This window comes from Populus nigra, chromosome 19 (assembly GCF_951802175.1).
Source record: "Populus nigra chromosome 19, ddPopNigr1.1, whole genome shotgun sequence".
Classification (NCBI taxonomy): Eukaryota; Viridiplantae; Streptophyta; class Magnoliopsida; order Malpighiales; family Salicaceae; genus Populus; species Populus nigra.
The window spans coordinates 5,837,392-5,864,746 of NC_084870.1; the positions used below are offsets into that span (position 1 = coordinate 5,837,392).

General features: G+C 32.8%; 2 protein-coding genes and 1 long non-coding RNA gene across 3 annotated transcripts; all 3 read left to right on the top strand.

The window, feature by feature from the left end:
- The first annotated feature begins 9,591 nt into the window (after positions 1-9,591).
- On the top strand, positions 9,592-11,252 carry LOC133679289 (uncharacterized). The gene is made up of 2 exons (XR_009836149.1): positions 9,592-10,578; positions 10,721-11,252. It is a non-coding gene; the product is annotated as an uncharacterized LOC133679289 (long non-coding RNA).
- Positions 11,253-14,717: 3,465 nt separating this feature from the next.
- Positions 14,718-21,081, top strand: LOC133680524 (anthranilate synthase alpha subunit 2, chloroplastic-like). The gene is made up of 11 exons (XM_062103525.1): positions 14,718-15,063; positions 17,327-17,511; positions 17,591-17,780; positions 18,171-18,322; positions 18,743-18,858; positions 18,955-19,201; positions 19,288-19,344; positions 19,433-19,585; positions 19,767-19,847; positions 20,098-20,184; positions 20,567-21,081. Exons 1-11 carry the CDS (start codon positions 14,835-14,837, stop codon positions 20,888-20,890), a joined length of 1,821 nt encoding a protein of 606 aa, XP_061959509.1. The 5' UTR covers positions 14,718-14,834; the 3' UTR covers positions 20,891-21,081.
- Positions 21,082-23,121: 2,040 nt separating this feature from the next.
- LOC133679471 (probable NAD(P)H dehydrogenase (quinone) FQR1-like 3) lies at positions 23,122-26,436 on the top strand. The gene is made up of 5 exons (XM_062102075.1): positions 23,122-23,285; positions 24,208-24,293; positions 24,366-24,459; positions 24,633-24,898; positions 26,102-26,436. Exons 2-5 carry the CDS (start codon positions 24,268-24,270, stop codon positions 26,325-26,327), a joined length of 612 nt encoding a protein of 203 aa, XP_061958059.1. The 5' UTR covers positions 23,122-23,285; positions 24,208-24,267; the 3' UTR covers positions 26,328-26,436.
- Positions 26,437-27,355: the final 919 nt, after the last annotated feature.

Consider the following 27,355-nt stretch of genomic DNA (forward strand, 5'->3'; position numbering starts at 1 on the left):
ACTCGGATAGTTATCATTGTGAGCACTCTCACTTTGATGCAAGAAAGGTTCCAAATTTGAAAAAACCTGGTAATCTGACCTCATTAGCGAAAAGGATGTTTTGTTACGCCTAATTTGGCCACGGCATGCAATCATATACACACTAAATCATTGAAATATGTTTAGAAATTATTCGAAAATGCGTTTTTAAAAAATTAAAATTTTTTATTAAAATTTAATATAATTTATATGTTTAGAATCGCTTTGATGTATTAATATTAAAAATAATTTAAAAAAAATCATTAATATATATTTTAGCATGAAAAATTATTTAAAAAACATACTTTTTAATTAAAAAATTTATAGATCATGAACGTTTCCATTCTAAATGCCTGATTGTCTTAACATTTTTAATTATTTGAACTTTCAAGGGGTTGGAAATGTTAGGAAATTAAATTGAAAGAATTAGGCAAACAGACCAAATGCAACCCAGATTTAAAAAAACTATATTTAATAAATTTAATCATTGACGCTAGCCTATTAATTAAAATGATTAAATATTAATCATATTAATGCTAATCATTTAAATTTTATACAACACCATCAAAATTCTAAACTATTAAGTCAATAAAATTTATTAACTATTAAAAATCACCATCATTAATTATAATTTTAAATCACAATTCTAGCAAGAAATTCTCTTCCTTTCTATTAGAAATTTAAAAAACAAATACATTCACAAAGGTAAGGGGGAAAAGGGGCCACATGGGGTTTAGAAGGTTACCTTTTCCCTTCGTTTCTACAAAACTCTCAAGCCAAATTATATAATATATACAGCTCAAGTTTAAGAACTTGATCTTAACAAGATTGAAACCACGCGCGGTAAATGATTGCTTGGGCACAAAATTAAATATTCATAGTACTGTGCTCTGTGTATACAAGTATATATTAATGAGAAATGATATCTAGATATAGTGGAGAGCCCTCGGCAGAATTAGGTTGCGATCTTGGATATTTTTTTATATGCAACAGCCATTTAGAGATATGATTCATGTCCCCTAGCTGCACTAGCAAGATTAATTCGGAGTAGAAAATTCGAGAGCAAGCAGCTTCACACAGGAAGCTATGAGACCTAAATGTTTGATCTCACACTTCATATATTATCAGTTTGGTTAAAGTCATTATCAATATTTCTATACACAGGAAATGACCTTTTCAGAAGTCCAGAAAAAAATCTGAAATGAACAAGCTAGCTTGTATAGTAAATGTAATCTCGCATTCTTGTTCTCTTTTTCAATATGTTCTTCAGGCAGAACTACATACACTTAATGAAGTTCTATAATCATCAATAAAATTCGACTATTATAAAAAGAAAAAACCAGCTTGACAGGAATTCTCATGTTTAATGAGCTCGAACTTGTCTACTATTCAAACAATAGGAAAGAAGAGACCGATGAGTTCGTCGAGACTCGATTGTTGTCGTTTAAGCCAACAGAAGGAAAACGTCGAGAGTGGCCTCTGTGTTTCACATGGGGCACGAAGATTGGACAGGGACATGCAGACACCGATGCCACGCCAATCTCCTTATCTACTCATCTACTGATCTTCTCTCTTCCTCTCCTGCCCAATAAAAAGCCTTGGATAGTTCCATCGTTCTCTCTCAGCAATTCTTGGTTCCGTTTCCACTCCAAATGACAAAAACACCTTCCCTTTCATCGACGACATGCATGGTTTTTTTTTTCTTCAAGCTTGTGCTTATCAAGAAGTGTAAGAATCATTAGGTACTTTGAGATTTACAAATTCATTGCCGAGCTGGTAGTCTGGATTCATGCATGGTACATGTATTTGATAAATCAATATTGTTAATCTAACAATTTTCTTATAACAAATTCCATATAATCGCTGATAAATGTGGATTGTATAAATTCTAAACAGTTGATTTCTTATATATATATATATATATATATATATATAAACAACTATCAGGATTTTGTTTGTAAATTAAGCATCATTACATATGTCTTTCGAGTTTCTGCTCTCTTGAAGAAATGGCGAGGCTGTTATAGTGATGTAGCAATTAATAAAAATATCTTAGCGAGGTGGAATTTTCAACACGCCAGTGATCGTTGTCACCGACGGTGTCGTTGTAAGGGGGGCCACGGTTGATTCTTCGTTGGCCATGGTTTGATATTCCACATACACCACTAGCGCTGTTCAAGAGCCATGCCCATTCAAGTCCATACAAAATATAAATTACAAATTCTCCCTTGCGAGCTAGGGCCAACGAATTTTTGTGCCCAGGTTTCCTGTCTATTGATATTCTTGACATTGATTGATACCCACTCCCTTAGTTGCTCTGTATATATACATGATACTACTATTATATATATGAACAAAAAAGATAAAGTTTTTGTCGCTTGAATTCATCCATTTTTGTCTTACCCGGGGAACTTTGTTTTTTGTTTCTTTCACTCCAAGTCCTTGCCTGTATCATAACGTTAATTATATATATAATGAACGGCTGCTATATTTTTAGAGACTAAATTAAATAGTTAATTATCCTGCTAAAGGTACGTGACATCAAATATTGTAAAATATAAAATATTATCTACAAACATGCATAACGGGGCGATCGAGAAAATAAACTTCAACTTTTCAATAAAAGATCTATGAATGAAAATCTTTTTTTTTTGTTAAATAAAAGATCGTATTATGCTTCATTCATACTCTTATTATTTTTTGAATTGAATTCTTTCTAAATGAGTTTATTAAATCATGTGTAATATAATTTTAAATAGGCGATATATAAAATAACGTGTATGCATATTTTTATTAAAAAAAATCTAATGATTTTTTTATTTATAGTTAATGGTGCTAATTTTTTAATTCAAATTCAGCTGATAAAAAAATATACAAATAGTTAATATATAAAATAAATTTATTATAGATAAAAATAATTTAAATCATAAACAAGTTTGTAAGAATTCAGAAGTTGAGTAAATTGTTTTTCATTGATATAGATAAAAAAACTCATCACAATATTCTCAGGGTTTCGATTTGTTTTAGTATGAAAACTTTTATTTTAGGATTTTTAGATTAAAAAAAATATATTAACGGGGTTTTGTGATAAAAACAATCAAGAATATCCATCATAAGCAAGGATGATAATTATAATGGAGGGACTTTAATTTTCTTCCACGAAAACGGGTAAAAACTCATGATCTATTCGGTTATGGAAGTGGAGGGGTTTACCGACCCGATGGAATTCCATACCATCTAGTGTTCGGTGCCGTGAGGATGAGCGGAGAAGGGTTTTTGATTTCTGTAAGGCGTGTATAGAGCAGGAAAAGGGTTTTAGTAATTTAGCGATTAATAAAAGTATCTTATATATTGAGGTGGGCGTTTCGACATGAATTGATCGTTTCCACCGTGTCGTTGTAAGGTGGCCACACGCCTCAGATGGTGGTTCCTTGGCCATGGTTTGATATCCCACACACCACTAGTACTGTTCAAGAGCCATGGCCATTCAAGTCCATACAAGATATAAATTACAAATTCTCACTTGCGAGCATAGCCGCTTAATAAGAATGGTGATTTTTTATAAAATTATAAATGAGATTTTTAAAAATATTTAAAAAATAAAAAATTATTTTATTATATGTTTGATAAGGAGGGCTGTTCTTAGACAATTTTTATTTTGCACGTGAGAATAATTTTTATTTCCTAAAATATAAATGATAATTATTATTCAAGTGGTTGTTAATTTAAGTATGCTCTGCTTGTGAGAGCCAACGAATTTTTGTGACAAAGGTTTCCTTTCTATTGATATTCTTGACATCGATTGATACCCACAACCTTAGTTGCTCTGTATAGATACAGGATACTGCTATTATATATGAACAAAAAAGATAAAAGTTTTTGTTTCTTTCATTGACGTTATATATATATATATATATATATATATATATATATATATATATGAACGGTTGCTTTATTTTTAGAAATTAAATAAAATAATTAATCTTGCTAAAGCTATGTGACAACAAATGTAACATGTAAATTATCTACTAATATGTACATATGTAGAATAGATGTATTGTGAATTATTTTTGTTTCTATCAAATAAAAGATCATAGTATATGTAATAACTCAATTTTGGATTCTCCAAAATTTTCTCACATGTTATTTTATATCTATTTTTATTTAGAAGAATCCAAAAATTAAGACAAAATTTAAAATTCAAAAATATATTTTTCTTGGGTCAATCGCCTTTTATCCATTAAAATCGAGTTCATCGAGTTAATACGGATTAAACCGTGTCGACCGGGATAAAAAAAATGAGTTTCAGGCAATTTCAGGTCAAAACTATCATTTTCGGTTAAAACAAATCTCATCGGATCAATTTAGATCAAACCATGTTGACCGGGGTAAAAAATGAGTTTAAGGTTGTTTAGGGTCAAAATCATCATTTTCGATCAAAATCAGGTCTACTAGGTCAATATAAGTCAAATCATGTTGACCGAGAAAAAAAAAGATTTTAGCCTATTTTAGGTCAAAACCATTATTTTCATTCAAAACCGGGTCCACTGAGTTATACTAGTTGAAAAATATTGGTGTTTGAAATGAATTTTTTGTAATCAAAATGGATTTTTAGCGATTGAAATAAGCCTTTTCTAATACTGATTTGAGTTTTAAATTTTAGTTGTATATATATTTATTATTATATATAATAAAATAAAAATTAATAACATCAAAGTTTTTTTTTTAACGGAGTAGTTGATGTAGGTGAAGATTTTCATCAAGATGATCTATGTCTCTTGCAGTGTCTCATGGGTATAAATGTTGCGTCTCTTTACCACTAGCTATGATAGGAAAATAAGGGACGAGGAATGTAATATGGACAGTTAAGAAATGCATTTTTGTTTTTTTTATTCACCCTAGTAGGATATTGACTTCAAAAAATAATTCAAAAAATATATTACTCGATAGATGTAATAGTAATTAGATTTGAACCCTTGATTAGATCTGATATAATAAAACTTACCACACCAGATTAAAACTCAAATCCATCACATCCCTTAAGAAATTTGTCATTTAATCTTGTCTTGTCACGTCACTCGATGTACCAAGAATCCAGTGCATTTTATCACATTGAAGCAACCATATGTCGATCAAGACCAGATCAATTTCATATACTGGAGCTATGTCTTACTCATTGGTATTTGAGATGGAAATGGTAATGCCTTTGAAAGTAGAAGTATCATCTCTAAAAGTGATGGTAGAATTTAACTAAAAGGAGCTAAATGGACTAAAATGCAATATAAGCAACTAAACATGATAAGTGATAAGAAATTAGCTACAATTTGCCATCACTAGCTATACTAAAGAAGGATGACCAAAACATATCACCGGAATATCTGACCGAGAATTCAAAAAAAAAAGAATCTTGTACTAGGAAAAATCTTATCATTACTAAGTGAAGACTGAAACTAGTGGGCACCAAGCAATGAGGGCCCGTATATAGTGAAGAAGACATTCTCTAAAGGGGCTCTATTATTGATCATGATAGATAAAGATGATTTACGCAGACCTATAAACTCTGATCATTTGAAAAAGTATTGTGTATGATGTGTTCATCCAATTTTTTTCTTTCAACGAGTAGTTGGTGCATGTGAAAATTTTGTTTGAGATGTTATGTGTCATGTCTCCTAGATATAAATATTATGTCTTTTAACCACTAGTTATAAAAGACATTGCAAAGTTGGCATAAAAAAAGGAGGATGAATGTAATACGACTCTTAAGAAATGAAAGATACTATTCATGTTTATTTAGTTTTTCTTCACCTTAGCAAGATATTGACTTAAAAAAATACCAAAAATATGCCAACTAGTTGATGTTGTAAAAATTAAATCTGAACCCTTAACTGAATCTAATCGAACAAGGCTTGTCACACTGGATTAAAACCTAAATCCATCATAGTCCTTAAGAAATATGTCCTTTAATCTTGTTTTTCCACGTCACTCGGTGTACTAAACATCCAATGCATCTTATTACATCAAAGCAAATATCTATCAATCAGGATCGTTAAATCAATTTTCACATCAAGCCAAACACAACCGAGGGATCAATTCAAAAGTAATCCAATGGTCTCCCAGCTCTAGGTGCACCCGATTACCATGCTTGCATTCGCACCGAAGCACTTCTTAAAATATCTCACTCTTCGTCTCGACGATTCTCTCTCTCATCAGATCTCCCAACTTCCATAACATCTCACGACGAAACCACCACATAAAGACTCCTATACTCACATCGAGCTAACCCCAGGTAGTCTTCATTGTTGTCAACACCATATCGCGCTGGAAAAGGTTGTGATTACCTTCGGCCAGCCGAAGCTTTAGACCATCAATTCTATCTCCTCGTCCATCCACGAACAACAAAACCACCACTATTGGAATCCTCTCACTGAGATCTAACAGAACTTGTCCTTTTTGTCCTGCAATATCGCCAAAAAATATCACCCCTTCCAACAATGGTTGCACTTGAGCTACACATGCAACAAGGGTATTTTTATAATTTCTATGGAAGTTTAAGGGTATTTCGGTCTTTTCCTAACCAGTGACACTCTAGTAATATAGGAGGCCTCTAAAGGTATTTTATTTTATTTTGTAAAATACCCAAAATAAATATACAAAATAATAACGACATGGGTCCAACATAACCTTCATTTCCAGGTATAATTAAATGTTATTCATCACAACGTCAATCACTTTTTTTTTGAAAAAAAACTCATGTCAAAATTTAAAAATACATATGGATTATGCCCCCCCTTTTTTATCAACTTGGACATAACTCTCCTGTTATAGTTAAAATGTCTATATTTTAAAGAGTCTTCTATTTTTAAAGACCAGTATCATTTTTTAACGTGTTTTATATTTTTAGAGACCGACGTTAACCCTAAAAAATAAAATTGCAAATAAGCTCAGAATATTATAGCATTTGAATAAAATAAAATAAAAAAACATAAGTAAGAATAACCTTTAACTTGAAAAGATGTTTTAAGGGTGGTGTCTACCTTCCCTTAATCATAACTAATTCAGTACTTGAATCTTTAAGACTAGTATCTTTTAGAATTTCTAGTTCTCTCAAATTACAAAATAAAGACTCCAATAAAATCTTTATTTTCTCTAAATTTGTTTTTTCAATACTGAAAAAAATGTCGGTATCCTGTGTGTATCGACAATATAAGTTTTCATTTAAAATATACATTACATGTTATTTTTTTAATATAAAACAAGTAAATTGTCTCTAATATCATATTAATCCATTTAAAAAAAATTTAAGTCGTTTAAAATTTTTATCTTGATGTAGAGGTTGAATTATGCTTCATTCATATTCTTATTATTTTTTAAATTGAGTTATTCTTTAATGAAAATTATTATAATACAAAGCATTGATATAGATACAATTAGATCAAACTATAATCAGTCATTAACTAGTAAATAAGCCCGCATGCTGTGCGGATCTATTTACAAAAACCTGTTATAGTTTGTGTTTAACTCCTATTAATTTGAATTGAAATTAAGAATTGACTTTTATCTAAGAGATTTTTCTTTAACATTAGACACGATTTATGAGATTAGCTCATTTACTTCGAAGGATGTATTGCTAATTTTTTAGTTTTTTCCTTAGTTATTTTTTCACAGGTGTAGAAATATTTGTTAAATTATGCATGATTACATCAAAAAATTTAATTTATGCATTCTATAAGAATAGATTATAAATTATCTGATATTTTCTAATGAGCATTTTTAAAAAAAAAACCTTACTTGTATCTTTCTTTGAAGCCAACATCGATAGTATCAATAATGTAGAAAAGAAAAAAGAAAATGAAGCATTTAAATTCCGAGTAAGCTAAACATGAAAGGATGCAACTACAGGGGAAAAGAGAGAAGAAAAAAATCACACTTGCTCTTGGATCTTGACACGTGGTCCATTCAGAAAGAGGTATGTTTCACAGGCCAGTCATTTATTAGACAAAAATAAAAAATAAACTTTAATGTTAAATAAAATAGCGGTGAAAAAATAAAAGCTTAGATCAATACATGTTAACCTATAAAACCTACAATATTGAACATGAAACCTTAATAACCTCATAAAAAAACTAAAAACAATTAATGAAATTAAATTCTCAAAACAACACAATGATGGATGATGAAATAGACAAAAGAATAATTAAAAAAATATCTGAAAACAAATTAGAGTCAACCCATGTTAATCTTTCAAAACTGTCACTTGGTCCATGAGATTGAGATTAGCTATAAAAAGTAAACATGAAAAAATAATGAAACCAAACCCCTAGTATAAAAAAATATTAAAAGATGAAATTAAAAAATTAAAAAAATAATTGAGGATAAAATAAAAATAAATCAAAACAATAAAAACCACATTAAAAAATAAATAACTTGAATTAAAGCAACACAATTGAAAAAAAAATTCAAAACAAAACAATTAACAATTAAGAGAATAAGGATCAAATTAAAAGCTAGAATAGACTCAAAGGATTGAAATTGAAAAAAATTAAAAAAAGTGAGGATAAAACAAAAAAAAATCAAAACAATGAGGATCAAATTTTAAAAAATTAAATTGAATCAAATATGCATGATGCAATTAAAAATAAATAGATTCAAAACAAAATAAAACAAAATAATCAACAATTAATAAAATAAAGATTAAATTGAAAGCTAAAATAGACTCAAAATATAGAATTAAAGTCTAACAAAAAAAAAAGACAGAGAATGGTGGGTGAAGAAGAAAAAATTCAATCAAAGGCCTACCGTAACTCCATTGTCCAAATACGTTGTATTACCTTGAAGAGGACAACCAGCACTTTCTAACATCGTCGTGGAATGTGGGGTGAAGACATCGTAACACGTCTCATATGCCGATCAAATAAGGTAAATGGAGACGACGCACTTCTGCGCGTTGGTACACCTAGAAAATTTTAACTTTAATAATATTATATTTATGTTAAAAAATAAAACAACCTCTAGCTCGCTCACCATAAAGATAACAAAATAAAACCTAAGTAAAAAGACCTTGAAAAAGGAAAAGTCAATAAAGCTCTTGGAATGATTGTAAAATTTTATTATGTTTTTAAGGGTATTTCAATCACTATATTGTAAAAATAAATAAATTAATATGCTAAAATACCCCCCCAATAAATTTTACAAAAAACCATTTTATCACGTGAAAAAATTATTATATCCTGAACTTCAGAAATAAAAAATTAAAATGCAAGATGCATCCTCAAGGCTACAGATCTCCATTACTATCACTGTAGCCCAACCTCAACTTCAAACGGGCCTAATTATAAAACATGATAGCATGGATGATTGGAGTGGCTACTTATCAGGCCTCACTGAGGCCCAATTAAAACATTTAAATCCACAGAATCCAGCCCAAACACGAATTGATTCAAAAGGTAACAGTTACATGCGCGGGAGACGAATTTGTTACGGTTCCCTTTCCCGCGAAAATAATTTCACTAGCCCACCAAAAACCCTCCTCTGCTGTCTATTTATCCATCAACACCAGATATAACGGCGATTTCTTTTTGTTTCTCTAAATCCTAACAAACACACAAACTCAGTTACCAATTCCGTCAATCGCAGGTTTCAAATCTTCAATCATGGCCGTCAAATCCGAGGAGATCTCCCGTTCCAACGGTGAATCTAGCTACTCCTCAGAAACGGAGATTAAGATCTAATGCAGATCTAGTGATCCACTAGAGTCCGATTTCTTCTCCTTTGAAGCGGAAATCTCCTCGGAGATGCGTTGATTCGAGCCCCAACAATCCTACTAATGTGAGCTTTTAATAGATCTTAATTTTACAATTATTTAAGTTAAATGGGAAAGAAATGGAAATCTTGACCAGTGAAGAAAAAAATGTCAAATTATCAAGAAATATCATATTCTGGTCCGGTTGAATTTTTTAGCTTGAACCGGACCATGAACACCCCTAATAACTTTATAGGAGAGGTGTGCTTTCTTTTCTTAAATAATGATTACAATTTACATGCACATCTAGCAGGTATCCCCTGGTATTGAACTTGTTACATGGATGCAGCTGAATAAATCTTACATGGAGATTTACAAATCAACAATCATACCACCAGTTGGAATTTTGAAATTTTTGAATATGGGCGTACGTAGTAGTAGCTGACCAGGTAAAGCAAGAGAAACGCCTGTTCAGTTTTAGTTTGTTCCTCAGAATTTTATTTAGGCAAAGCGAAAACCAATACATATGCTCATAAGAATGCGTGAATATCATACATTAAATAGGTTAAAGCACAAGATTCTTACTTAATTGTTAGATTCACCAACAATGAAATGATATTGAGAACATTGAGCAGGGGCTTCTTAAACTAGGCCAGCCTCGTGCTGATAAATAAATTAAAGAGAGTAACCTTAAAAGTAGACGAAGCAGATATCACATTTGAAAAGAGAAGCTATTTGTTTTTATCATCTTCTTATGTGTTTATTTGGTCAGGGAATCCGGTTCTTCAGGAATTGTCTTCGGTGATGCAAATACTTGACAAGTACGTGGATTGCTTCTCTTTCAGCTTCATATTTGGCTTCTATTTAACAAGAACTCCACCTATTCCAACGGTGGTAGCCTTTGATTTTGGGTTAATGCGAATATGCTTTGTTTCTATAAGTTTTCTTGTATTTCCCCTTCAGAATCAGTTATTGTCAGTGCCGGAGCAAGTTTCATTCGTTTAGCTTTCTCACATACTAAGGTAAATACATTGATGGGAGCATGCCACAGACAAAGGTAAATACATTGCATGGACGCTATTCTTTTTCCCGCCAAAATGAGAGTTTCCATTACAGAAATGCCGCCAGGTGAAGGGCTGATTCAGTGAAAAATTATACATGGTACGTGACTTGAGTTAGTAAAAAGATTGTGCTTCTGATTCCCCACTCAATAACAGAGGGAAAGCTGCAAAGCTTCTTCTTTTTTTCCGGGGGTGCAAAGCACGTATTTCATATAAAATAAACCCTAAATTGAAGGGTGTAATTAAAAATATTCTATTTTAGGACTAAATTGCAAAAACCTTTAAAGTTTGGGTGTGCCTTTGCCCACTGACGGTTAAATGTAGTTCCTCCGATGCATCTTAATAAGAACGCAGATGCATGGCAACTGTATATTTCTTTATGGTAAATGGAAATAAAAAATGCCAATGAGGCGGCTTAAGTAATTCCTCGAAGCTATTATAATCTTGATTATAGCAATTAAACTTAATTTTACTAGTTCACTTGAGCCAGGTTAATTTTTTAAAAAATCAGCTTTAAATTAACCCGGTTCAAAGCTGATTTTCAGTTGGTTAACTTAACAAGGTTAACAAGTATTCTTCAGTTAAATTGGCTGTATTTTTCGGCCATCGGGGTGCCCGTGTAAAATTTATTTTCATGTGTTTACAATTCTAAAAAAATATTTTTTAATTTATTTTTATTTTAAAATATTTTAAAAACCTAAATAAAGATATTTTCAATTCTAAAATCATATATATATATATATAACTTGGCTTAGCCTGGTAGATTAACCTTGAACCCGAGTAATCTGAGTTCTTGATCTAGTTTTAAATAGTAAAAATTCATACTTGCAATTAACTTGACCAAACCTTAATAATTTGGCTTAATCCAGATGAGGCTCAACCTTTTTTTATATATTGTTTTTAATAAACCCAGATAATATTAAATTAATTTGTGAATACTTGACCTTTTATGTTTTTTATGTCCTATATTTTCATGAAATATTTTTTATTTTTTTCACATGAGATAGCTATATTTATAACTTATATTCACATGAAATATTTCTTAATTTTTTTAATATTGTCAAAAGCTTCATATTGATCATTGATTCTTATCGGTATCACACCCTCGAACAAATGATCAAGTTTAATTGAATAACAAAGTATTATTTAATGCACTTAAAAAAAATAAAAGATAAAAAAACTAAATCAAAATGAGAATATATCTATTGGTGAAACATTATTCCTTCTTGTATACAAGACAAAAGCTATTATCTCATCTGAAATCAAATGTCCAAGCCACCATGTATTTTACTACACATCAGAAGATCATGAATAAGGTCTTATGACCAATTTTGACTTCCTAGAAGAATCATGTCTGATAGTTGCAGTTAAGAATGAAATCTATAGGTTTAGAGCTACCTAATATCACAACACCAAGGTTAAGAATAAAAGATTTAAGCTTGGAGATCTGCTACTCAAAAAACTAAAGGCTACGGGAAATAGAGAGAGTAGAGATAAACTAGCTTCAAAATAGGATAGTTTTTTTCAAGTCATAAGAGTGTTCAAATCCAATACTTACAATTTACAAGATATGAAAAGGAAGAATTTCCTTCACGTTTGATATTCAGATCATCTCAAAATGTATCATTGTAAATATGAATGTATATTTTTATATATGAATATTTTCAATTCTTTATCATTGTGTATACATATAAGTCTCAGGAGATAATATATGTTCTCTCAAAGGGTAATTTTCAAGGGATTGATATGTGGTCTTTCTTAAGGCAATAACCCTTACAAAGTTCTAAGGGATGATATGTGTTCTCCTCAATAACAGTTTCTAAAGGATTTGATATGTGATCTCTTTCAAGGTAATAGTCATTTCAAAATATCAAGAGATGGTATGTATTCTCCCTAAGGGCAATATCTAAGGGATTGATACATGGTCTCTTTCAGGTCAGTAGCCCTCACAAATTCCCTGGGGATGATATATGTTGTTCCTAGGGGCAATCTCAAAGGAATTGATATGTGGTCTCTCTTAGGGCAGTAACACCTACAAAGTTTTATTGGATGATATGTGTTCTCTTCAAGGGTAATCTCCAAAGGATTAGCATGCGATCTTTCAAAAGAAAATAGTTCTAACTATAAAAAATACCTTATTATCCAATGTCATGGGTCTCAATAGCCTATAGACTACTTAACACAAAGAACCCATCTCTATCCCAGGCAGGGGGCAACGTAGACGTTTAACCTTGTTAGTCTGTTGGTCACTTAAAATTTTTTTCTAAGTATTAGAGATGTATGTTTCCCAACCATGAGCTTTGAACTCATATTGACCCATGTTGGTATGTTAGTCATTTAAATTTTTTTCAAAGAATTTTCTAAGTATTGGAGATATATGTTTTTCAACTATGAGTGTTAGACCTATGATGATTCATATTGATATGTTGGTCATTTAAAATTTTTCTAAGAATTTTTTAAGGGTTAGAGATGTACATGTAAGAGAAGATATAAATACTCCCTTAACCATTTATCTCCCTTAACCATTTATCTAGAAATGATAAGGTTAAGGAGGGTATAAATACCCCTTGAACCATCTAAGTAAGAATTCAAAACTTTTTATCTCTTAAAATAAACTTATATAAATTTCAGAGCATTAATCATTTTAAAACTCAAGAACAAACATCTTTATTCCTTGAATTTAAGGCTCTTTTAAGTCATTTATTATCTTTTCCATAAATATATCGACTTTATCTTTAAAATGTTTTTAAGTCTTCTCGGTTGAAACTTTTTTGCAGATACTCAAACTTCTATTATCAGCTTGAAATTCCTTAGTCTAAAGAGAAGAAATTCAATTATTTAAGCATATTGATTAACCATTATCCAAACACTAAATAGGCTACTATTTATATATCTTGGATTCTAAGACATCATCATAAACATAACTATACATGCAATTATGTATGAGTTTATCATAATATGTAATTTCTTTTCCTTTTTCTTTATTTTTTCCAAGTATCTTCACAACCAATTAAAGCATAACAAATTGCAAGGATAATATATGGTTGAAAAGAAAAGGTCAACGTCCCATATTTTAGGTTATGCTTGTAAATATTCCATATCTAATGCTTTGTTTGTTTCAACTAAAATCAAGTTAGGTAAATTTAAAACAATTGATCAATAAAAAATATTTTACAATAAAAAATTAAACTTATAATTCTCAAGAGATGAAAAATTATGACAAGACAATCCATATGCTTAAGCATCTGTTGGGTGTTGCAGTTGAATCATCATTTAGTTATTTTTGAATTTTTTTGCTTTAATTTTTTTTTTGTTTAATTGGTTTAATGTATTGATCTTAAAGATAAATTTTAAAAAATAAAAAATTATTATTTTAATGATTTTTCAAATAAAAAAACATTTTGAAATGTAATATCTAGCACACTTATTTTACATGTATACAGATAATAATAAAATTTTCAAGTATTTTTCATTAAAGTAACCAAACAATAAAAAATAATATATATATATTTTTTTAAAAAATAGTATTAAACAAATGAATCCGTTTTTTCTTTTTCGTAAATGGACATATAGCTTAATTTTGAAAGGAGATAATATATCAATTAAATATATAGTAGTATCATAATATAGAAAATAAATAAATTTCAATTTAATTTTCCATTCCAGCCATGTCGAGACAGATACCATAAAAAACATTATGGAAATATAAAAAATTTCCTACTTGAAATTAGGACGCACATTTGATTCTCATTATTACCATGATTTAGGGTAAACTTTTAGCCCATTTTAATGGGCTACCATAATTAGGGTTTTTTTTTTTTTTTTACCAAATCTAGCCAAGCCCAAAACTCACCCAAACTATATATAAATAGTAGCCCAAAATGAAAGAAGGTTGTTTTTGCCTTTCTTTCACGAGGAACACTCACATATGTTAATTCAAACTTGCTAGGAATCAAAATTAGAAGAAAGGCGCAATCACATTGACAAATACAGTACTTTGAGCTCTCTCTGCCGCAATGTGCGAAGTCTCTCAGTTTCCCTTTTCTCTCCCTAACAAATTCTCTTTGAAGACCATGGACAAAACCCTAGCCGTCACTCATCGTCTGCTTCCGCTAAGTTTCCGCTTGCCTGCAGCTTCCTCTGTTAATTTCAACGTTAGACTTTCAAGATCAAGCTCAAGGTCTCTTGATCTTGTTGGTTCAAGCTCGCGTGGTTGTACTCTAAAATGCTCAGCTTCAACACTTGGTACTTTATTCTCATTTCACTTTCTGAATTATGTTCCTTTTAGCTATTTTTGTGTTGTGTTTGTGTGTGAACAAAATAATACAAGTGGAAAAGACAATGAATTGTACTGCTTGGTTGTCAAGAAATGAAGGAAATGAATGAGATTGGAAACTTCGGTATGTTTGTTTCATGTCAAGTTGATTTTCTCAACACAAGTTAAAATTTATATGCTAGCTTAGTCGATTATGTCAATCTAAGTTCTGTTTGGTTGCTGAGACATTAATCTTGGCAATAGAAAAGAAGATAAATCGAACATTTCAATTTGACACTCTGTTTGCTTAAAATTGCCGGGGCTTCAAAAGAGAATAAAATTATTGATTTTTAATTTGATCAAAATCCAATTTTGCAATGCTGAGTGAACCACGAGTACTTAGGTCCTCCTAAAGAGAGTACAGGATGTGGAAAATCAAATAACCAGTGGTCCCTGTATCTTCTTTTTGTTACTATTTTCTCAGAAACCTAAAGGTCTTAAGGCAATGCTTCTCGTAACTCAAAATATGATGTCTACACACCATGTGTCTGCATGCATTAATTCATTTGCTTGCATATATTTTTTCTTGTGCATGAGAATTTGGGTGGGCCCTGGTCTTGTTTTCTCCTTTGATAAATTATGGTAGAGGCCAAATTCAGATGCTAGGGACATCTATGGCTGTCAGGGGAGACACCTTATACCCCAGAAAAGGGTGGTGGCTTGGGTTATAGGGATTTGGAAACTTTTGATTTGAGGCTTTTAGCCAATCAAGGGTGGAGGATTTTGACAAATCCTTTTCACTGTGTGTTTGGGTTCCAAGAAAATATTTTTCTCGTGCATAATTGTTAATTGCAAATCCTGGACACTTAAGGAGTACAAGTCATCAGACTCTTGAAGCTGGTTTGATTTGGGGGATTGGTAATGGATGCAATATTTGGATTCTGGAGGATCGATGGTTGCTAAATCCTTAGTATTTTAAAGCGGTTTCCCCAGTGAAAATTCTAGATGTTTGCGAATGTGTGGGATCTCTACCTGATAAGACCAATTATCTCACTTCACAAAGCTGTTATAATTTGTCAAATCCCTATGAGCACACCATGTGAGGAAGATGGTGCAAGCTCATAATTCCAAAGGCATCTTCACTATGAGCAGTGTATATCATGCATCAATATGTGTTTGCGTATGGTGCACAGGGGAAGGTAATCGAGCCTTTTCTATTGACAAGATTTTGGGATTTGTAGCTGCCTAACAAGATCAAACTTTTCTTTGGAGGTTCTGTCACGGTATTCTTCCAACAGTATAAGCTTTACGCGGGAAGGGTATTAATGTTGGTTCTTGTTGTAGCCTGTGTGGAATAGCATACGAGTCCCTTGTGCATGCGTCTTTTGAATGTGGTCATGCAAGAGCTACTTGATTGGTTTCATCTCTGGGGAGGGTGCCTGCTCATTTTTATGCTCTTGATTGACTGAAACTCTTCCTGCAGATTCAGGTTTTATTGGAATATTTTTTTTTTATCTTTTGGGTTATTTGGGGGGATCAAAATAATTTACTCCATGCCAAACCTGTCAAAGACCCCTCCATCCACCATGACAGTCACAGCTTCTTATCTTGCTGAGTTTCATGGAACGGTTCTGTTTCACTCTCAATCAGTAAGGAATCATTTATCTGCTGTCCGGTGTTGGCAGCCTCCTTCAGATCCTTATAAGAAGATAAATGTCGATGATACTGTTTTCAAGTCTAGCAGAAGTGGAGGTGGTGGTGTTTTTTTTTAGAAATTACAATGTGAACTTATGGAAGGAAGGTCACTTCATAAAAGCCTCTGTCTTGGGTCCATCTGTTATCGAGGCTTGTTCTGTTAAGGAGGATTTGGTTTTACTGCAGGTTGTGGTTTTCTAGATCTAATCCTTGAATCTGATTCAAGTCATCCATGCAAGGCGGTCAAGGCTCATTCATTGGAAGATTTTGTGTGGTCTCTGTGATTTGTAAGGATATTTGTGTTATTCTCAGAAGGTGTCTTCATTGCACATTATCCTTGCTCCTGGTTCCAGCAGCAGAGCTGCTCATCTTTTGGCTAGGCAAGCTAAAAACTGATTGTATTAATTGGATGGAAGTTCATCCAGTTTTCCATACTCAACGATGTACCGACTACTCACTGTACTAGTTATTTATTGAGTTAATGTATCATCATCATTTTTCTTCAAAAAAATAAAAATAAAAAGCGAGTGCCAAGTATTTTGTTTGAATTTTTTTCAGATAACCAAGTAGCAAGATTTCAAGAAGCTTCAAAGAATGGGAATTTAATTCCTCTATACCGATATATATTCTCCGATCACCTAACTCCAGTGCTTGCTTACCGATGTCTGGTTAGAGAAGATGATAGAGATGCTCCAAGCTTTTTGTTTGAATCAGTTGAGCCTGGCTTGGATGCTTCCACAATTGTATGGCCTTCAACTTTTGCTGTTTTTATACATGTCAAAATGCATTTTTATGTAATTTCAGTCCTTATATTTGTGTTAGGGGCGATATAGTTTCGTAGGAGCTCAACCAAGAATGGAGATTGTAGCTAAAGAGAACATGGTTACAATAATGGACCATTATGAAGGTAGTCGGATGGAGGAGATTGTGGAGGATCCAATGGAGGTTCCTAGAAAAATCATGGAGGGCTGGAAACCTCAACTTATTGACGAGCTTCCAGAAGCATTTTGCGGTAAGATAAGTTGATAATTATCTCCTTGAGGTGCTGTAATCTTCCATTTCAATGTATATCTTAGGTCCTTGTTTTGATTTGCAGGAAGGATAACTTGTCGAAATTGCCTTGGATACATTTGTATTTATGCACTTGAAGTATTGTTCATTGTTCATGCTTCTTTACATTTTCTTTAAGTCTGGAACAAATCAAGGAGAATTGTTTTGATAGAGTCCTGTCTATATATTTCTCTTCATGTTGTAGGTGTTCTCTCTAGAGAAATTTTATGCCTCAAAGAGTATAACGTCCATGAATTTTTTTTTTCTTGTTGTCCTCTCTAATTTAGCCTTGAAATTATGTTGACTTTATTCTAAGGGTGATAGTATGTTGATATGCTTCTTTCTTGAATAGGTGGATGGGTAGGCTATTTCTCATATGACACAGTGCGGTATGTAGAGAAGAAAAAGCTGCCTTTCTCTGGTGCCCCACCTGATGATAGGAATCTCCCTGATGTCCATTTAGGCCTTTATGATGATGTGATTGTATTTGATCACGTGGAAAAGGTGATTGTATATTGCTTTTAAACTGATCCAGGGCCCATGTCTTTTTTTACATATATTCTGCTTATAACTCCAAACATGGACATGTTTGTGGTGTCTCCTCTTCTTTAATTTGAGCCTCTCTTTCATTTGAATGAAATGCAATTTCTCATGGTGAAGCTTCATTTCCGACCCAAATTTTGCACTCTATGTTTTCTTGCACTAAGATGTAAGAACTTGTGGATCCAAGTAAATTATATTTACACTTCAATTACAGCATTCAGGGAACAAAGCATGTATGTCCATCATAAAGCATAATTAAAAAGAAAAAAACTAGCAACAAGTCATGTCATTTTTTATTATAAATTTTATTGTGTCTAATTTGATAGTTTCTCTGGTGATACTTTTCTTCTTTTATTAGTTTTGTAATATTCTTAACCTCAGAAAGCTTGTGTGATTCACTGGGTGCAATTAGACCGATTTTCTTCTGTCATGGAGGCCTATGAGGATGGAATGAATCGACTGGAAAGTATCTTATCAAGAGTGCATGATATTGCTCCGTAAGTAATCCCTTTCTCACTTGTTCTGCCATGCTATATTTTCCTCTTAGGGTACAAGTTCAAGATTAAAATCTCTGGCTCAATTCTCAATTTCAGACCAAGGCTACCTGCAGGTTCAATAAAGTTGTTCACTCGTCTTTTTGGCCCTAAATTGGAGAATTCAAGCATGACGAGTGAAGAATACAAGGATGCAGTGTTGCAGGCAAAGGACCATATTTTGGCTGGTGATATTTTCCAGATTGTATTAAGTCAGCGTTTTGAACGTAGGACATTTGCAGATCCTTTTGAAATTTACAGAGCTTTGAGGGTTGTCAATCCAAGTCCATACATGACATATTTACAAGTTTGCTCTCCTTCCCTTAAAACTATTTGTTCCAAGATTTCTGACAATTTTAAAATCTGACATTTTTTTGCTTTTCTTGTGATCAGGCTAGAGGATGTATACTGGTTGCTTCTAGTCCTGAAATTCTTACACGTGTGAAGAAGGTATTTCTTACTAACAATGTGATGAATAATCAGAGTTGTTTTTCTGTGTCTTTCTTGTTTCTCACTTGAATTTGATGTTTGTTGACAGGAGAAGATTACAAACCGACCCCTTGCTGGGACTGTTAGGAGAGGAAAGACCCCTAAAGAAGATCTAATGTTGGAAAAGGAGCTTTTGAATGATCAAAAGCAATGTGCAGAGCACATTATGCTTGTTGACTTGGGGAGGAATGATGTGGGCAAGGTTGGTTCTTGTTAATTTACATGCATGGAATGTGTTAATGAACCAGAAAATGAATATGCAACTGTGTGAATAGTATTCATAAATGCTCCATTTAAAGAGCCATGGCAGCAGTTTCTGAATGTTTTTTAAAATTTTATACTTGTGCCAATAAATCAGTGCTGAAGACTGGTCCTTCATGCAGGTCTCCAAACCTGGTTCTGTGAAGGTTGAAAAGCTCATGAATATTGAACGATATTCCCATGTTATGCACATCAGCTCAACAGTATGTATCTCTTATCACATTCTATGATTGCAGGTGGCAGTAAGTAGATCTAAATGTTTTCTTCTATATGTTCTATAGGTCATTTTGATGAATCAGCTATTCCTGTTAATGCATAAAAACTGAATTAAATGAAGTTGGTTCTAGCTAAATAAAAAAACTGGCCAGTTCTTTTCTTTGTTTTTATTGGTGACTGTCGGGATCTTCATTTCTTTTGTGAAGCCCTTTTCGTTTAATTGATTCATCTTTATAGGTCACTGGAGAGTTGCTTGATAATTTAACTAGATGGGATGTGTTGCGCGCTGCACTGCCTGTTGGTACTGTTAGCGGAGCACCAAAGGTATATATAAATCAGCTTTCCTCTGCTTATATCTTCATCTATGTTCTTTTTGCTGATGTCTCTTCAATTCAAACTTCCTGTTTGGGAGTGCAACTGAAACAGAGGTTTGCTAAAATTCATTTGTTTTGTTTAAAATTATTCTTTTTATGTTTTCAATAATGTTAGTGTGCTGGCATTAAAAATAAATTTTAAAGAATAAAAAAATATATTTTAATGTATTTTTTAACAAAAAAAAACAGTTTGAAAAGTACAGAATTTACTTATTAACTCCGCATAGACTCACATAAAAGCACTTGGTTTGACTTGAAAGGAAATTTGACTTTAAAGCCTTCACGCTGGTTGATTGTTCTTTGTTCTCACTATCAACTCTGGTGGAATGTAGGTGAAAGCCATGGAATTGATCGATCAGCTGGAAGTGACCAGACGAGGGCCTTACAGTGGTGGATTTGGAGGCATTTCATTTTCCGGTGACATGGACATCGCCCTTGCTCTTAGGACTATTGTCTTCCCCACCAGTACTCGTTATGATACAATGTATTCATACAAGGATGTGAACACTCGTCGAGAATGGGTAGCTCACCTCCAAGCTGGGGCTGGAATTGTGGCTGACAGTGATCCTGCAGACGAGCAGAGAGAGTGTGAGAACAAAGCAGCCGCACTTGCTCGTGCCATTGATCTTGCAGAGTCAGCATTTCTCAAGAAATGATTTAAAATTTGTAGTTTGTGTTGCAATATTTCTATATTCAAAGGAAATGTACTGCGTGGTATCTGTGCGAGTACTGACTTGAGTGTTTTTTTTCTTTTCTTTGTTTTGGTTAAATGAGGAAACTATAATGCTGTCAGATTGTACAGTCGGGACTGGAAATGATAAAGGCAACGAGAATCTGATTTTTCAAAGCGGCCTGCTACTGAATAGCCCGGTTCCCAGTTTCTGCAGCTTCAACCAAATGGACCAAACTGTGTTATTGATAGATGGCGGCGTCGGCCGCGTCGCGGCCATGTTCGTCAGTGGTCATCGTTAGCTTGTTGTTTCTACAGTTGTGCTCGTCTTCGGGGTATTTTTACTTGCTCATTTCAAGTTGACTATAGGGTTAAATTGTTGATACACAACACGAATTTTATTCTTCTTAAGTTGATCAAAGGCACTGGATTTCGTCAGTTACATTAGTTTGGACTATTATTGTCAAAATTATGAGTTCACTTGTAAAATTATTTACGAGTTAACATTTATATTAACATATAAAATTAGGTTAAAAACTAAAAACCAATAAAATCAATTAAATTCGATTAAAATCGGTTAAACTTGATAAAATCAATAAAACCGGAACAATTTACTGAGTTTACTAAAAGTTCAAAAATTTGCTGACTCCTTGAACATGAGTCTTTATCCCCGACTCCCCCGGGCCCTGACACTCCACCCACAGTCCTCACCCTCCATTTTTCCTTTTTACCTTTATCTAAATCTCAATTCTCAAATTCTGCAGACTAAAAGTGTGTTTGAAAGTGTGGTAATGGTTGTTTTTTAAATAGCTTTTCATGTTAAAATACATGCTAATATATTTTTTTATTTTTAAAAAATTATTTTTAACATCAGTACATCAAAACGATTCAAAAAATACAAACTGCATTCAATTTTAATAAAAAAAAATTCAAAATTTAGTAAAACACAGATTAAAACGCACAACCAAACAGACTCTAATACTAATACATGAACATTTGCGATTCAGTGTCAACTTCTTTTGTTTCGGTTGGGAGCTTGTTTCCTGTTCATTGTAACGAAACTGTGGGTGCTAGCAAGCAGATTAGTTTCGGTTGTCTTCTTGCTTCATTTTTTTTTTGTATTTGCTCTCTGAACGAATGATTATCAAGTTTCCTTGTCATTCCTCTTTTAACATATTTGATACTTGCTAGCTACTTGAGTATGTCTTGAAGTTCCTGCTTGATTGCTGCAAACGTCATCTCTCTTCCCTTAATTTTTAGTTAATAAAACTTTATAAACATAATGATATTATATTGTATTATTAAATTATTTAAATCATGTATAAATTTTTATTTGAATTATATATTTTAAGGTATTTGAATATTTATATTGTTTATTTATTTTAATTGTGTTATATTATTATTTGCTACTTGATTATAATTGTTAATATATAATTAGTTAAAATATTTTATAATTTTACAATCCAAGTTTATATTATATATTCTATATCATGTCAAAAAAATATTTTTAACAACCTTGACTTGAACGTCTTGTAGCCTTCAAATAAGATAACGTAGCTACCACAATATATAATAATGAAGGTAGTTTAGGAACATAGTAGTAGTTTTTTTAAAAATATTTTTTATTTATAAATATATTAAAATAATATTTTTTTTTTAAAAAATTATTCTTGATGCAAGTATGTTTATAAAAAATATTAAAAAATTAATTTAAAATAAAAAAATAAAAATTTCTTTAATTTCTTTAAGAACACAATACCAAAGAATAGCTCTGTCTGGGTCCCATGTCATTTAATAAACCAAAGAAAAACTCAACCGCCCACCCACTCTCAAACTCAAACAGCTTGCAGTGGCTATCAAATTGATAACATGTAAATTTTTGGTAACGTTGTCACGTGGGCTGTGCAGTGTAATTTGCATTTTGAAATTATATTCTAAACGGTTTTTTATAAAAATTTATATTTAAAATTAATTTTTATATTTTTAAATTATTTTAATATATTAATATTATAAAAAAATAAAAATACAAAAAATATTATTTTAATATATTTTAAAAAACACTTTAAAAAATATCTATAATAACACTAATCAGCATAAAGCGAAGAGTGCAAGTAGCAAAATAAAGACGGCAAGAAAAAAAAACAGAAAAAGGAAGAAGATTCATGAGGCAAGTGGCTGTTTTTTTTTAAGTCCGCAAATACACACATAAAAACAGATGATGATAATCGACAAATCTTTGGCTTGTCACGCCACGCCACACCATATTCGTTTTAACGCACAAGAAGTTTGATAACTACGTACCGGAAAGCTTTAAAGGATGCTTCATTCAATACTCTCTATATCTGCTCTCTGCATTTTCATGGCAATTGCTTCTTCTTAAGGTCACATATATCTCATCTCTTATATTTTCCCTTTGCTTATATAATATTTAGATTTCGTAGCTGCAATTTAATTTTATCAAGTTTCACGTAGATGAAATGACTTTCCTGTGCCTACATAAGGTTATTTTTTTGTTTGTCACTTGATTGCTGGAATTTTATCATTCAATAGCTGACCTCTTTCTATGTTTTTTCTTTGTGGAAAACAAGAATCCAACTTTGTGCTCTTGACTGTTTCATTTTTGAAGATAAATGTTTATTGCCTGGTGGGGTATAGTATGTAATTATAATTGGAGGAAAATCTCATGAACTAGCCAATCCAATTACTAATAGTCATCTTCTTAAATATTTTTTATTGAAAATCGGTTCATTCTTAACAGCAAAAAAAAAAAAGATACCGGAGTCTGTTCTTCAACCGAATCGAGTGATTCTATTGGTATACGATGACCTGGTTGCTGATAAACAGGATTGACTTGGAGCTCAGGCTCTCAATTTGATTTTTTGAAACCCGTTCTTTAGGTCCCTTTCACCTTGTTTTTAATGGTTGATGTGTTTATGTTGTCAGTTAAAGCTATTGATTTCGACATCAACCTTGTAATGATCTTGACCATCCTCGTATGTGTGCTATAAAATCGGTGTCTTGGGATAGCTAGTTGTGTTCTAATCACGTTGAATTTCGATTAGAGTGAAAGAATGGAATTTACAGAATGGTGGGTTTATGCTTTTTGGTTTTGTGAGTGATGTGAGGCAGCTCAAGTCAAATATTGATGAAGTGGTAGATAGACTGCAGTCCAGATTTCACCTCTCCATTCCAATTACAAATGGGTTCCGTACAATTCATGAGCCATTTTATTGTCATTGTTTGTGACAGAAGACATATTTCAACTTCTTAATGTGTTACAAAATGTGTGTTGCCTTTATCCAGAGGAGCGGGCGTGGTAGTAGCTGGTAAATTAGGATTATACTCTTTGTCTACAACTTAGCTATGGGGACCACAAAGATCTACATAGTGTAAGTTCTCCCCCTTCCTTGTTGTGCATTAGCTACTACGAGTTTGGATGTTAAGTTTTCCATTTTTTCCAGGTTTTACTCCTTACATGGACATGTAGAGATTATGGCACGAGAAATCCAGCGAGGAGCTAATACAGTTCAGGGTGTTGAAGCAACACTTTGGCAGGTAAATTCTGTAGTATATGAGGATCAGTTAATGCTAGAAGGGAATGAAAACTTGTGAACAAGAGGAAGCAGCCTTCAAATTCTCGTGTGTCTGTGTGTGTGAGTGAACGTGTTGGAGGTTGAAGATTAGACTCATAAGATACTCAACAAATTTCACTTGGTGGGGTGGAACAGGTACCTGAGACACTTTCCAACTCGATATTGAACAAGGTGAAGGCCAATCCTAAAGCAGATGATGTACCAGTTATTCTGCCAGAACAACTTTTGGAGGCTGATGGTTTTCTCTTTGGTTTTCCTTCTCGTTTTGGTGTGATGGCATCCCAATTCAAAGCCTTCTTTGATGCCACCCATGAGCTATGGGCAACCCAAGCTCTTGCTGGGAAACCTGCTGGATTCTTCTGGAGTACTGGTTTCTATGGTGGAGGCCAGGAACTTGCTGCGTGAGTCAATTCATTCTTCAGCCTCTACTCTCGGAACCTTCTTTGTTATAACTTTATAAATTTTAGCATGACTAAGCTTACAGAAGCTTAGGATTTTGTGGTAAATTTTTCCTCACTCATTGCTGCAGGGTAAGAGGAGCAAATTAGGATTTTGTGGAATAATTGATATCATAATTGAATATGAGATGCAAAGTCAATAATTGCAAGCTTTAGATAGGTTATGTTAAAACATAGATAGGATGCTTTTAAAGATCCAGGAGGCAACGGTAAAGTTTAAGGAAAGATACACAACACTCCTTAAGGCATTGAAGGAGTTCAAGTTTTATGTAGAACATAGATGGCTAACTTATAACCAGGCTTGTAGCAATGATAGCAATAGATACCGAATCATTAAAGCATGCTGAAGTAGTCTAACGCCTTCTGAGAGATAGTGCAGCAGCTGGAAGTTCAGTTACAGACAGAAAAGGCAACTCTTATTGAGAAATGAATTGGCATGGAATAATTCATGCTCACTGCCCTCTGAAATTTCTTTTAGAAACTAAAAATGGCAACTTTAATCTGTGAAAAAACAATAACCAACCAGAGTCAAATTCGCTCTTTCAGCTACAAAGAATAAAAACTCATTCTTTATAACCTTTTTTTTTTTAAATCTTAATCAATTTTAACATGTTCTAAGCTTATAGATGCAATATCGTTGAATGCTGAGCAATTTCATCCCGTTGCCCCGTGTGCTTGTTTTTCCTCATCCTCTTTGTCAACATGAGAGGCATGAGAAGTAAGAAAGACCTTTTTTCTTGTTATCAAATCTTGCTGAGAGGTCGGTTTGTCCATCTCACTCTAGGAGCAGCTTTTCCATTCAATCATAAAAAAAGAGGAAAAAGGATTGTTTCCATTGAGCTCTGCAGCAAAGAAATGCTGCCAAAACAGTTGACAAAATTGCGTGAATAGAATGGAGGGAAAGGAAATTTGGAAGTTCGCTTGTCTTCCTGCTCGTACAATTTATCCTGCACTGCTCCTCCTATCATTGTCTTGATGAATAATTAGATTTAGTATGAAACTGGCATGTTTTAGTAAATGTATGTTCTTAGTTATTGTTTTTCATTTTTTATTCCATATTCATGCGTGCATACGATGTCCTGTGATCTCCCACTTGCTGTGAAAAGCTGAAGGTCACTTGATTGTTTGTTCACCTCCTGTTTGCAGATTTACAGCCATAACGCAGTTAGCACACCATGGTATGCTATTTGTTCCTCTGGGGTACACCTTCGGCAGTGGCATGTTTGAGATGGGTGAAGTGAAAGGTGGGTCTTCTTATGGTGCTGGAACTTTTGCAGCAGATGGGAGCCGTCAACCCTCTGAATTAGAACTCCAACAGGCCTTTTACCAAGGGAAGTATGTTTCTGAAATAACGAAGAAGCTCAAAGGTTAGCCTCCCTGAGCAAACTAGAACATCTTCAAAATGTTGTAAAAACTGATCATGATCTAAATGATCATTTCACTGAAGTTTAATGAAAGAAGACGCTTGATGCAAGACAGAAGTTTGTGTTACTTGTTCCATCAACGTTATCTTTTCTTGAATATCTTTCTGGGAATTAAACTTTGATCTGTGAATTCATCTCACCAAGAAAATGGATATCAGGAACTGGAAGCAAAATGATATCTTGCTCCATGGTAAATGCTGCAAGTCGTAATCCGTTTGTGATATCGCCGATGGTTTTAACCCCTCATATTATTGTTGATCCTCACAACTCTATTTCTTTCGTTTAATGTTAGAAAATTGGTTTAAAAACATGATTAATGATCACATGTGAGACCAGTTCAATTATGGGATCCATTCAAATTTCGAGTTAAGGATTTTTTTTTAATATAAATATTTAACATGAGAAATTCATCTTAGTTCTCAACAATTTCTTTTGTTTAGTAACTAGACTGTTTAAAGTCATAAACATCTATGTTCAAGTTTTAAACATTTTTTAAAAAATATGTTTTAAATTAATTAAAAAACATTAGAATTAATTCTAGCTAGGGGACAGGGGGCTATCGAGAACAAGTTTTTTTTTCAGGTCTTTGTATTTTAATCATAGTTTTAAAACTTGATTTGGCCTGACAGGTGAACCTGTTCACCTGAAAACCGTAAGACTTGGTAAACCTAGATGAAACCCGACTGTTTTATATATACACACACACAAAACATCACCGTTTTAACTTTTTACTGTCAAATATTTACAACACGAAGACAGAAAATCTACACTCTTCAATTTGCAAATCCATATCATGATGAAAACAACGGCACAGGTTGGTGGATGAATGTATTGACAGTGTAGGGAGAGTTTGTTGAGTGGTTGTTTGGTAGGGGGGTCAGATCTTGTGGTGATGATAACGATCCAGTTTTAATTGGTGCAGATATAGATGCGGGTGTGGATTAAAGGCTTTTGTAGTGAAAATCAACTCACGTTT

What these genes read in the sequence shown, in the direction of transcription:
- LOC133679471 (XM_062102075.1), top strand. Translation starts at nt 24,268, where the DNA reads ATGGGGACCACAAAGATCTACATAGT. An exon ending in ACCACAAAGATCTACATAGT is followed by an intron (nt 24,294 to 24,365) that starts GTAAGTTCTCCC and finishes CATTTTTTCCAG; the next exon opens with GTTTTACTCCTTACATGGAC. An exon ending in TTGAAGCAACACTTTGGCAG is followed by an intron (nt 24,460 to 24,632) that starts GTAAATTCTGTA and finishes GGGGTGGAACAG; the next exon opens with GTACCTGAGACACTTTCCAA.
- LOC133680524 (XM_062103525.1), top strand. Translation starts at nt 14,835, where the DNA reads ATGTGCGAAGTCTCTCAGTTTCCCTTTTCTCTCCCTAACAAATTCTCT. An exon ending in GGAGGAATGATGTGGGCAAG is followed by an intron (nt 19,586 to 19,766) that starts GTTGGTTCTTGT and finishes TCCTTCATGCAG; the next exon opens with GTCTCCAAACCTGGTTCTGT. An exon ending in TTATGCACATCAGCTCAACA is followed by an intron (nt 19,848 to 20,097) that starts GTATGTATCTCT and finishes TCATCTTTATAG; the next exon opens with GTCACTGGAGAGTTGCTTGA.